General features: G+C 43.7%; 1 protein-coding gene across 1 annotated transcript; it reads right to left on the bottom strand.

Moving 5' to 3' along the window:
* Positions 1-469: 469 nt before the first annotated feature.
* LOC134371986 (zinc finger protein 256-like) lies at positions 470-8,326 on the bottom strand. Its single transcript, XM_063088979.1, has 3 exons — positions 8,077-8,326; positions 4,699-4,825; positions 470-2,204 (listed from the first exon to the last, which is right to left on the bottom strand). Exons 1-3 carry the CDS (start codon positions 8,107-8,109, stop codon positions 835-837), a joined length of 1,530 nt encoding a protein of 509 aa, XP_062945049.1. The 5' UTR covers positions 8,110-8,326; the 3' UTR covers positions 470-834.
* Between the last annotated feature and the right edge of the window lie 3,695 nt (positions 8,327-12,021).

The raw sequence follows: 12,021 nt of genomic DNA, 5'->3' as shown, positions 1-12,021 counted from the left end.
AGGCAACAAATCAGCAGAGTAAACATTATTCTCCCAGAAGGAGAGAAGAAATCTAGGGTAATTAGAGGGGGGAGGGAGATGGGGATGGGGAGAGATTGGACAAGGGGCATAAAGAATAATTACGATTTGTAACATATATATGCTCAATGTTGAGCCCCCAAAATATGTATAATTAATTTTGATTCAATAAAAATTAAGAAATTAAAAAAAACAAAGGTAGGCTGGAAATTTGGCTAACATAAAATTTGTATACGTGGTCACCTTGGGATACTTATTCTTCCACAGACAATGGATGACCAGCACATAGCTCCACTCACTGGGAAAATGTTCCTTCTGCCCTATCTTTCTGGGGCACCTTTGAATTTAGCTGCAAGGTAGCCTCTGTCCATTTTTACTCACTCATTAAACCAAAATAACTATATTAGTTAACTTGAGCTGCCATAATAAAATATCATACAATTGGTGGCTTAAACAAGAAAATTTATTTTATCACAGTCCTGATGGTGGAATTCCAAGGTCAGGAAATCAGTATGGTCAGGATCTGGTGAGGGCTCTCTTCCTGACTTGCAGATAGTCATCTTCTTGCTGTACTGTTACATGGCCTTTCCTCTGTGCATGTACACAGAGACAGCCCTCTGGTGTCTCTTCCTCTTCTTATAAGGACACTGGTCATATTCAACTAGGGCCCCATCCTTATGACTCCCTTTAACCTCACTTACCTCCTTAAAGGCCCTATCCACAAATACAGCCATACTGGGGGTTAATAATTGAACATAATTTTTGCAAGGACACCTTTTAGTCCATAACAACCCTATCTGTGTTACCTAAAAATTTTTATCCCTTGTGAACACTCTGGTGTTTTACAAGATCAGAGTTGAAGTTAAAGGACTTCCCACATTTAGCACACTCATAAGGCCTTTCCCCACTGTGAACTCTCTGGTGATAATTAAGGTTAGCACGCTGGCTAAAGGATTTCCCACATTCACTGCACTCATAAGGCCTCTCCCCTGTGTGACTTCTCCAGTGTCTAATGAGGTGACAGCTCCTGCGAAACGATTTCCCACATTCACTGCACTCATAAGGCCTTTCTCCAGTGTGAACTCTCTGATGCTTAAGGAGCGCAGAGCTTTGGATAAAGGATTTCCCACACTCACTGCACTCATAAGGCCTTGTTCCAGTGTGAACTCTCTGGTGTGTAATGAGGCTAGAGCTATAGGTAAAGGATTTCCCACACTCACTGCACTCATAAGGTCTTGTTCCAGTGTGAATTCTCTGGTGTGTAATGAGGCTAAAGCTACAGCTAAAGAATTTCCCACACTCACTGCACTCATATGGCCTTTCACCAGTGTGAACTCTCTGGTGTGTAATAAGGCCAGAAGTACGGCTAAAGGATTTTCCACACTCGTTGCACTCATAAGGTCTTTCACCAGTGTGAACTCTCTGATGTATAATGAGGTTATACTTCCTGCTAAATAATTTACCACATTCATCACACTGATGAGGTTTTACTTGAATGTGGTCTTCTTGGTGTGTAATGAGGCTAGAGCTTTGCCTACAGGATCTCCCACATTCCCCACATTCATAAGGCTTTTCTGAAGTATGAACTCTTGAATGATCACTGAGGCTATAGCTTGTGCTAAGGGATATCCCACATGCATTGCACTCATAACATCTTTCCTTACTGAGGACTCTCTGGTGCTGAAAAAGTTCATGTTTGTAGCTGAAAGCTTTCATGCATTCTCCCCAGTTGTAATGACTTTTTACACTTTGAGAAGCCACTGCACTCTCATTGTGAGGAGACTGTTGCTGGAGACATCCTGAGCTGGCCAGGAAGTCCTTCCCAAGCTCCCTGCAGGTAAAGAGCTTCTCAGATACATGGAATTGGCTGCTGTTAAGAAATGAGTCTTTTCCCACGTTGCTTCTGAAGTGTTTCTCTCCAATGTGCTGCTTCTGGTGCTGGTGAAGGTATGTAGTGAATTGTAACCATTTCTCACATGCCCCATCTATGTATGGTTTCTGCCCATAATGTGATCCCTGGTGTTCAACCAAGTGCAAAATATCTCTCAAGACTGGACCACATATCTCACAGGGGTTGGCCTTCTGGGGAGAAGGATGGGCCTTGGGAGTCCTGACTTGTGACAATCCTTGTGCAGAAACACTCTGCTGAGAAGTTGCCTCATCATGCTCTGCTCCCCACCAACATCCTGAAAGGAAAGAAATACTGGTGATGTACACATTGGCTTTTGGGGGAGGGAGCAGCCTGTTGACCAACGCGCATCTGACAAACCCAGGAATTGAGTCCATGGGATTGTTTTCAGAGCCAGGGAGTTGTGATCGGGTTGAGGATGGGGCCATGTAACAGAACTGGGCGTCTAAAGATCACACAATGGAGGAGGTCTCAACCATGGAATGTGACACAGGAGAAGAGGCAGGGACTGCAACTCATTCCTCTAAAAAAATGCATATTATGAAAAAACTAAGCACAGACTTCAAAAATTTTTTGCATCAAAATACTAACTTGTTAAATCCTACGAACTTGTTATAACACGTCTGAACAGAATATAGTTTGAGGCACTAAGAAGAATAAGACATCAGTTTGAAAAAAGCCCCTATCAGAACAACATGAATTCTCCTAAAATTGAAGCAAGAACAAACATCAAATTGATGGTGGGACCTGGGTGGGTGAATGGTGAAATCGCTGATAAACAGCTTATGGGGGCAATGCACCAAAGAAGTGAGCAGTTTACAAATGGATAACTCATTTTAAAAAGGGACAAGATGATGTTAAAGATTAAGCCTGCAGTGGTAGACCATCCACATCAATTTGTGAGGAAAACATTAATCTTGTTCATGCCCTGGTTGAAGAGGACCAATGATTAACAGCAGAAACAATAGCCAACATTACAGACAACTCATTTGGATCAGTTTACACAATTCTGGCTGAAAATTATAGTTGAGCAAACTTTCTGCTCAATGAGTGCCAAACTGTTGTGCCCAAATGAGCTGCAAGAGCAGAGATTTCAATGGAAATTTTAAACAAGTAGTGGGACCAAGATCCTGAAGAATTTCTTCAAATAATTGCAACAGAAGATGAAATATGGCATTACCAGCATGATTCTGAAGACAAAACACAATCAAAGCAATGATTACCAAGAGGTGTATGTGTTCTACTCAAAGCAAGAGTAGACTGGTCAAGAACAAAGGTCATGCAAGTTTTTTGGGATGCTCAAGGCACTTTGCTTACTGACTTTCTGGAGGGCCAAGGAACAAAACATCTGCTTATTATGAGAGTATTTGAAGAAAGGTAGCCAAAGATTTAGCAGAAAACACCTGGTAAAGCTTCACCAGAGAGTCCTTCTCCACCATGACAATACTTATGCTCATTCATCTCATCAAACAAGGGCAATTTTGTGAGAGTTTTGATTGGAAATCAGTAGGCATCCACTTTATAGTCCTGATTTGACGCCTTCTGACTTCTTTTTGTCTCCTAATCCTAATAAATCTTTAAAGGGCATCCATTTTTTTTCAGCTACTAATGTAAAAAAGATTGCATTGACATGGTTAAATTCTCAAGACCCTCAGTTCCTTCGGGATGTACTAAATGACTCATATCATTGCTTACAAAAAGTGTCTTAAACTTGATTAAACTTACGTTGAGAAATAAAGTTTTTTTTCTTGGTAAATGGCAGGTACAGATACTATTTATTTTTATCTCTTAATTCCATTTTTCCACAAGGCCCCAGAAAATGTGACAACAAAAGAGCAGCTTGCCTTCATGGACTGTTTAAGAATATTTGCACACTTCATGCATGACACAATATGTGGAGGGCAACGTTAGGGGGCACTGTTGATGACGGCACAGTGAGAAAAATTGGTGAGACCAAACATGTGTGAATTAGCCCTGAGCTGGATGGAATGGTACAAGTGACAAGCAATAGAGCTGACAAAGTGTCAGCTCTTGGCAAAGTGTCAAGAACAGGAATGAAAGGAAGTAATGAACTTTGGCCACAGCTGTCACTACAGCAAAATATTAGTCAAAAAGAATAGGTTTCTGGTATGATTTGAACATAGCCCTGATATAATGTGCTCCTGCAGGGCCAGGATCCCTCTGAGACTATTTTGCTGTGGCTGGAATCATAGCCATCCTGTGAACTACCAAGGGTTGTCTGCCCCAACCCCTAATGTGAGTATCTACATGACATCTGTGATATACAAGCATTCATGACCAGCCCAGAATGACTCAGCACATGATTGTCCACAGGAAAGAAAACTATCACAGAAAGAACTTCAGAAAAGGGTTTTGTAGGAGCAGCCCATGGTCCATATAAGTGGTGACAAGGTCAGTGACAGCAATTTCTGGCACAGGCAGGTATAAGGAAATGTCAACTAGAAGAAGAAGGTAGAACCTGGGGCACACAGGGACCTTGGATCTGGAAAAAGTTACCTGGCTGGGGACAGACAAGGAAGATGAGACCCATGAGACTGACTACAAGACACCCGATGCTGAATCCTTCCCTGTGATGTTGGCTGCTCAAGGAGAAAAGAGGGCAATTTACAACTCCAGCCCTACCAACCAAACCAAACACCCAGAGAAGTAAGGAAGGAAGTTGTGCCCATGGTCTCAATGTAGGAAGAACATGCCTGCCATTGGGGAAAGGGAAAAAGCTCAGGGCACAGGGGTAGGTGTGAAGATCTTACCCAGGGAGGTAATAAGTGCCAAGTTCTCCAGCATCACATCATGGTACAGGCGTTTCTGAGCCTCATCAAGGAGACCCCATTCCTTCCAGGAGAAGTGCACGGCCACGTCTTCAAAGGTCACAGTGCCCTGCCAGGATGGGGACAGATGAAACCACTGACATTTCCTCTCTCAAGAACCTATAACCTATTACCCCCATACTTCTACCCCATGCCATAGTACTCCCAAATTTCCCAGTCCAGAGAAGAAACCAGGTGCTGTTGTCTCCTCATGGGCCCACTAATAGCTGGCTGCAGCTGTCAGTAACAAGAGGTAGGTGGACAAATATATGTCTGAGCTGTGGGCTTGGCATAGACGGATCCATCTGCTCATGCCAGGATATTCCTCTAGTATGACCAAGGTCATTTGAGTCTCAATACCACTGCTCTGGAGCCATCAGGCATATTCCAAGTGCACATCATTTTTTAGACTGCATACCCCTCACATGCCCAGATCCCACAGCCACAAGACCATGACCACTACCACCTCATGGTGCAACACCACAGGCATCTCTCTGACCTCCCTACATGCTATTTGGGTGAAACAGTGGATGGCCTACAGTTATGGTGACGGCCAAACACATGACACCTGACACTGGACAGATGAAATCAACAGCAATTTATCAATCACATATACTCATAGCCTGGGAGAGGATACCACACTCCACACAGTACTACACAGAGACACTGCTCCAGAAAAGAGTGAAGAACCAGGGGCTGTGGGATGGAAGCACTGTAGTATCAAGAAGGAAAAGTGCCCCCTCGTTCCTGCAGGAGGATAGGTTTGGCTTGTTTAAATAACTCTGAAGACTGGTAGGGAACTAAAAGCTGCTACAAAGTGCTATGCAGAAGCTGCTCTGGTTCCTTCATATGAAGAGTTTATCTGGCTAAGGCAGCTCACACACAGAAGCAGAGTGGGGAGAGGAATTTGCATTCAGGCCATTTGAGGCTATACTACTGTTTTCACCAGATGTCATAACAGCATAACATACTAGGCCTTAATTTTTGGCCTTACACTACAACTTGGCAGACAGCATCTGGAGTATGCCTGTTAAATTCAAACAGGATCCATTAGCATGTTTTCCCATGGCTTCCAGTAGTGGTAGCAGCTTCAAAACCTGTATGAAGGCCCCCCATCAGGCTCCATTCCCTGCCTCAGACTTACCCAGATAGAACCACACAGAACCACGTGTGGACCACAGATGCCCATGGCCATATTCCACTTCTGTGCTGCATTTACCATCCCCTCAGCAGTTACAACCTTCCTCTTTCTACCTAACCCTTATTCTAAGTCCAGTCCCACACCTAGTAACTATCACAGATGACCACATTTGACCACGACATTATCCTCCAGCCTAAGTGAAACATCCCAGGTCAAATCAAAGTTGTCACAAAATCCTGGTGAATCCACAGAGTGGTGAATAAGCACCAGCTCCAGGCTGAGTGTCATCTTGCTTCAATTACTCCTGTATCATTGCACCCATCTCATGTCTATTCTTCACTTGGGATTCCTAGCCACCTGCCACACTATCCTTTCTTTTCCAAGCCCTCCCTTCATAGCCACTTACCTCTGTGTTTGTGACAGCCAATACCATTACCCAGGTACTCAACCAAGAAAACCTGTCTATGGGCCTTGCTCTCCTTTTCTTGGCCAGCTAACAATTTTACAACCACAGCCTGGAGATTGCCCCTCCTATATGCGACCCACAGCACACCCACCTTGGTCCACACAATAGCCATATTTTAGATGTCTGCATCCTTCACCACTCCCTAGACTTCCAGACCTGTTTTCATCTGCCCTCTTAACACTTTCACTTAGTAGACTCTGAAAGATCTCAGATTCTTAACACTGCCCAACAAACCTCCTGATATCCCTAGTGAATATTACAACTATTACCAACTTATTCATCTCACGTGATAGAGCTTCTATCACTATAGCTGCTAATACAGAAAACCCTGGGGTCTTCTCTGGATACTCTGTTTCATTCCCTCACCATCCACATTAGGTAATCTAGTTGCCCCCTTTAAAAGCACACATACAGAATCCAACCATATCTCCTAGCCACGACTCTGGCCCATTAACCCTTGTCTGGAATACAGCAGTAGCCTCCACCCTGATCTTCCTTCCTCCTCCCTTGCTTTTGTCTGTTTTCTGTTGCTTATAAAAGAATACCTGTAACTGGGTAATTTATAAATAAAAGAAACTTATTTCTTACAGTTTTGGAGGCTGGGAAGTCCAAACTCTCTGCAGAGTCCCTAGGAGGTGCAGGGTACCACGTGGCAAGTGAAGCTGAGCAAGTGTGTTACCGTGCTCATGTGCTCTCTTTATATAGCCACCTGTGCCACTCCCATGATAACCCGCTCATTTATTAACCTGTTAATCCATGAATGGATTAATATATTCATGAGAGCATAGCTCTTACAATCCAATCACCTCCCAGAGGCCCCGTGTCTCAACACTGTCACAATGGGGATTAAGTTTCAACATGAGCTTTGGTGGGACAAACATTCAGACCACAGCATGCTTCAACCCCACAGTCTGTTCTCTACTGTGCAGACAGATGGAGTCTATTAAGACCTTGGAAAATCAACTCCCTGCTCTGATTCAAACTTCCTCCTATTACCTCCAAAATAGATATCCATCTTCTCTGGCTGTCACTGAAGTTCTGACTCCTAACTCCCTGTTCTTTGTTTCTACCATAAAGCAAGAAGACTTGTGATTTCCTAAATACTTCCAACATAGTATTACTTCTAAGGTTTTGCCTATCTTGTGTTTCTCGGATAACGTTTCACGCTGTTTATATTATATGCCAGTAACACCTCTATACTAAGTAACACCTGTATATAATGGCTAACATGGACTTAGGACCCTGGCCTAGGAGTTTCTCCAGGGTTCCCAGAACCAAGGACTGGGGGAAAAACATGCGGGTTAGAGTCAAGGCCACTGTGGGACTGGGACACCCTCCACTTCCTTGCATGGGTTGCATATCTCTTCTACAGTCCTGAGAACGCGGAAAGAGCCAGTACATATCGGTGTTTGGAAGGGCTCAGTCTCCCTATATCCCTGCCTAGCACTGGAGCTAGGTGTCATCAGGCTGGCTTTTTTACCTGCATGCCTCAGTGCTCAGCGTCGTGTCTTATCAGCTGTCCTTCTGCCTGTCACACTCTCTCACACCCCATCACATTGGCTGTCAGAAACTGGCACCCCACCCACGAGCGCCTCACTGTCCCGGACAAAGAGGCCTAGATTGCAGGGACGTGAGCAGGCGCCCCTCACTCTGGGCTTTAGGATTTGGGTGCGAGTGAGTAGGGGGGTGAGGGCTCGGTGGACGCAGCATTTACCTGAGCCTCGTCCGTCAGCGTGGCTGTCGCCATCGGACTCTGCCGGCAGAGAGGGGCCAGGAACGGCAGGAAACTGAGGCAGGGACCCCGTCACAGCAATCTCTTACCGGCCCTGGCGCGTGTCACCCCCGGTGGCGTCGCCGAGCCTCAGAACCGCCTCTGTACAGCAGGGACGACGGCTCCTCTGGAGTCTTTTCGGTACATTCACCTCATCCCAGATCCACTGCTACGGATCTTCTGACCCGGATGAACACACCTAAGATCAGCCAAAAGGTCCGCCACGAGTAAAAACGCCGGAAGTCCCGCCCCGACCTTATGTGCTAAACGGAAACGCCTCTTTTCTGAGCACTCATTGGTTCTACCGCGGTGTTTTCGACGCAGAGTTTTCTGGGTAATGTAGTTCCCACAGTTCCCAAGGCCCTATTGGGGCGCTTTCCACAGGAGCTGCTGGAGAAGAGGCCAAAGTTAACCTCAGAGGGCTCAGAAAAATGGAGCGTCCTTGTTCTAAGGCAGAGGAAGGTCTCGTTTCACCCTAGGGAATTCAGATTTCTAGGGAATACTCTCTGTAACCGATCACCCAAGTGTTTGGAAACATTATTTTAAGATTTCGGGAAAACCAGCAGGTTCTCGGATGCTCCCAAAGGATACAAATCCTAATGTACATGTCGTTTTATAAAGTCATTCAGACACAAAATGACTCCACTGGAAACAAACTCATAAACATTATCGTGTTGGAATTCAAATGCACACGCTCTGAAGCATAAGAGTCAATTTCGTCAGTCTCTGAATGTATGCTTTCGGAACACACAAAGCCACTCCAGATAGAGCCAGGAAGAGGAAGATAGAGTAGAGCTGTTGTGCCTCCCTGAAGTGGGAGTACGAAGGTGAATTTCTGTCTGTGATTCTCACAGGAAACAATTCCCATGCCGATGGAGTTTGGATGTGTTGTCCCCTCCAAATCTCATGTGGAAATTTGATCTCCAATGTGGCAGTGTTGGAAACTGATTGAGTCATGGGGGCGGATCCCACATGAATGGATTAATGCTCTCCGTGGGGGAGGAGGGGTAGTGAGTGAGTTCTCGCTCTATTAGTTCCCGCAAGACCTGATTGTTTAAAGGACCCTGGCACCTCCTCTCTCTCTCTCTCTCTCTCTTGCTTCCTGTCCCCATGTGATCTGCTTGTACCCGCCAACTGCCTGCGTTTTTTCCACCATGAGTAGAAGCAGCCTGAGGCCTGTGCCAGATGCAGCTGTCCCAGAATCGTAAGCCAAATAAAACCTCTGTTCTTTATAAATTACCTAGTCTCAGGTAGTTCTGTTATACCAACACAAAACGGACTAATACACATGCCTATATAGTCGATTATTGTGTCCAATTCATTGAGCAACACTTTTATTCACTTTGTATCCCTTACTTGATATCCTCACTTACATTTAATTCCTTTTAGGAATTTGACATCAACATCGAAAAGGGAACAGTGAAAGAAATGCTATTTTGGTTGTGAAATGTCTGCAGTGTTCAAAATTGGAGCAAGTGTGCAAAGGATGCCCTCCACCTGACGATATGGGCAGTATCTTCAGTTTACAAGTTCATGTCATTGCTGGGAAGTGATTATCATTTATCTTGTGACTTCAGGGTGTGTTCTGCATAAACAATTAATATAGTATCAGAAAAACAGTTGTGGATACGGAAAATGTGGTACATCTACACAATGGAATACTACTCAGCTATAAAAACGAATGAAATACTGCCATTTGCAACAACAGGGATGGACCTTGAGAGAATTATATTAAGTGAAACGAGTCAGGCACAGGAAGAGAAATACCACATGTTTTCACTTATTGGTGGGAGCTAAAAATTAATATATAAATTCACACACACACACACACACACACACACAAAAAAAAAAAAAAAAAAAAAACCGGGGTGGGGGGGGAAGAAGATATAACAACCACAATTACTTGAAGTTGATACGACAAGCAAACAGAAAAGACATTGTTGCAGGGGAGGGAGGAGAGGGAAGAAGGAAGGGAGGTTTTGGTAAGGGGCAACAATAATCAACCACAATGTATATCGACAAAATAAAATTTATAAAAAAAAAAAGTTGTAAAATACAAATTACAGAAACCTATTAACAATGCCTATGTAGTGATTCAAAGGTAGTGCCAGAAATAACTATGGTGAAACATCAGTGGATGGTGAAAAAAGTTAAAACTTCAGAGTTTTAGCCGTGATGTCTGAGAAGAGATAGTTTTAAGATCAATATATGACTACAATGTCCCTGTGATTTTGTCTCCAAAATGACATTCTTGAAAGCATTGAGCAATACCAGCATAGAGAAAAAAATTAAAAGAGAGATTTAGATTAGCCGGAATTGTAAAAACAAACACAGAAGCCAAGGTTTGCAGTACTGTATAGTGTTATCCTCATAGAATTGTGTCTGCAAATGTTTTTGTGCACATGAATTGTGTCTATGTGTGTCGTATGTTCAAATATGCTTCTATACAAGTTGTTCATCTTAGTGAAAATAAAGTCATACTTTGTATACCGATTTGCACTATGCTTTTCTCACTTCACAATATGCCTTGGGCAACCAAAAGCTACTTCCTAATTTTACACTTGATATCTTATTGTCTCTACATTTAGTAGACCTAAAGCTGTGTCTTTTGAGACTGTTTTGCGTTTCATTTTATTCAAAGTCCATGCTGGTCAGCTGAAGGGGGTAGCCTGGCCAGCCTGCAATGTCACTCCTCTAGAGTCATGAAAAACCAACTCATTGGATGCACCTGTGGCTGTGTCTTACGCATTTGCCTGCTCTTAGGTTTTTCCAGACTGAAAACCAGGACCAGGTTGGTGCCAGCATGAAGTTTGGAGCCTCCATTGCCATTCCAGGCCAGGGAATCCATAACCATCCTGTTGTGTGGGTTTGGGTTGGCTTAGGCCTCGGTGTCTGCTGTCTAGTCCAGGTGGAGGCATTATCCTGGCTGTCTCCTGTGATGTGGTCAGGACAGAGACTGTCCCTACTCATAGGATCAGTACCACTTGGGTTCAACAGGCAGGGCATAACCTTCTGGAAGAAGAAGTGAGATACCACACCTGAAGAAAGATGCTGGGATTCAGTAGTTGATAGCACTTGTTTGCACTTGACCTCTGATGCAATGGTGAAGTCCTCTGCCCCTGCAGTGAGTGGGACCAAGGGAACCCTTTCAGATACTTTGGATCACCCCCTGTCCCGGAGACAGCCCGCTAAGAAGATGCAGTTGCAGGATTTCCTGACACCTCCCAATCCCTGGTCTCTGATCTCTGTTGCCTCCACCCTCAGCCTTCCTGGCTCCATTTCCTTGTGAAGGATGGGAAAGTGCCCTAGCATTAAGCTGGTAGGATGTGACCTCACCTACTGTGCTGTTCTTCTGTGAAAGTTCATAGCCCTTTCTGTTTCTTGTCCAAGGACTGACAACATCAACTGCATATATTCGTCCAGTATTATACTATTTTTTGGCAGGAGTTGAAGTCAGAAACCTATTAACTCATTATTGTCAGAATATATAACACACTTGAAGAAAATAAAAGGAATTCTGAGAGTTTCAAAACATAATTAACAATATTGAGATTTTTAAAAACATTTTGGCAAATGGGAACTGTTTTGGTTTCCAATGGAAATGGGATCTAATTATAAAGCTCCAAGCTAAACTAGCCAAAATTCATATAGGATGATTTATAGTTTTGTAGCATCTTCAGAATTACAATAGTTGTATCCACTGCTATTTCTTGTGACATTGAACTTATATATTTATTTATTTATTTAGTTGACTATTTAGTTAGGTAGCTATTTCTGATGTAGAACCCACTGAATGTAAATTGAGAGAGCTAGGAGGTATGAGGCCTCTTAGACACCAATTGTGTTTACAAGGGCACACACACACATTCACATAATACACATTTTTTT

This window comes from Cynocephalus volans, chromosome 3 (genome assembly GCF_027409185.1).
Source record: "Cynocephalus volans isolate mCynVol1 chromosome 3, mCynVol1.pri, whole genome shotgun sequence".
NCBI classification, from domain to species: domain Eukaryota; kingdom Metazoa; phylum Chordata; class Mammalia; order Dermoptera; family Cynocephalidae; genus Cynocephalus; species Cynocephalus volans.
This window is presented reverse-complemented; position numbering and strand designations above follow the sequence as displayed.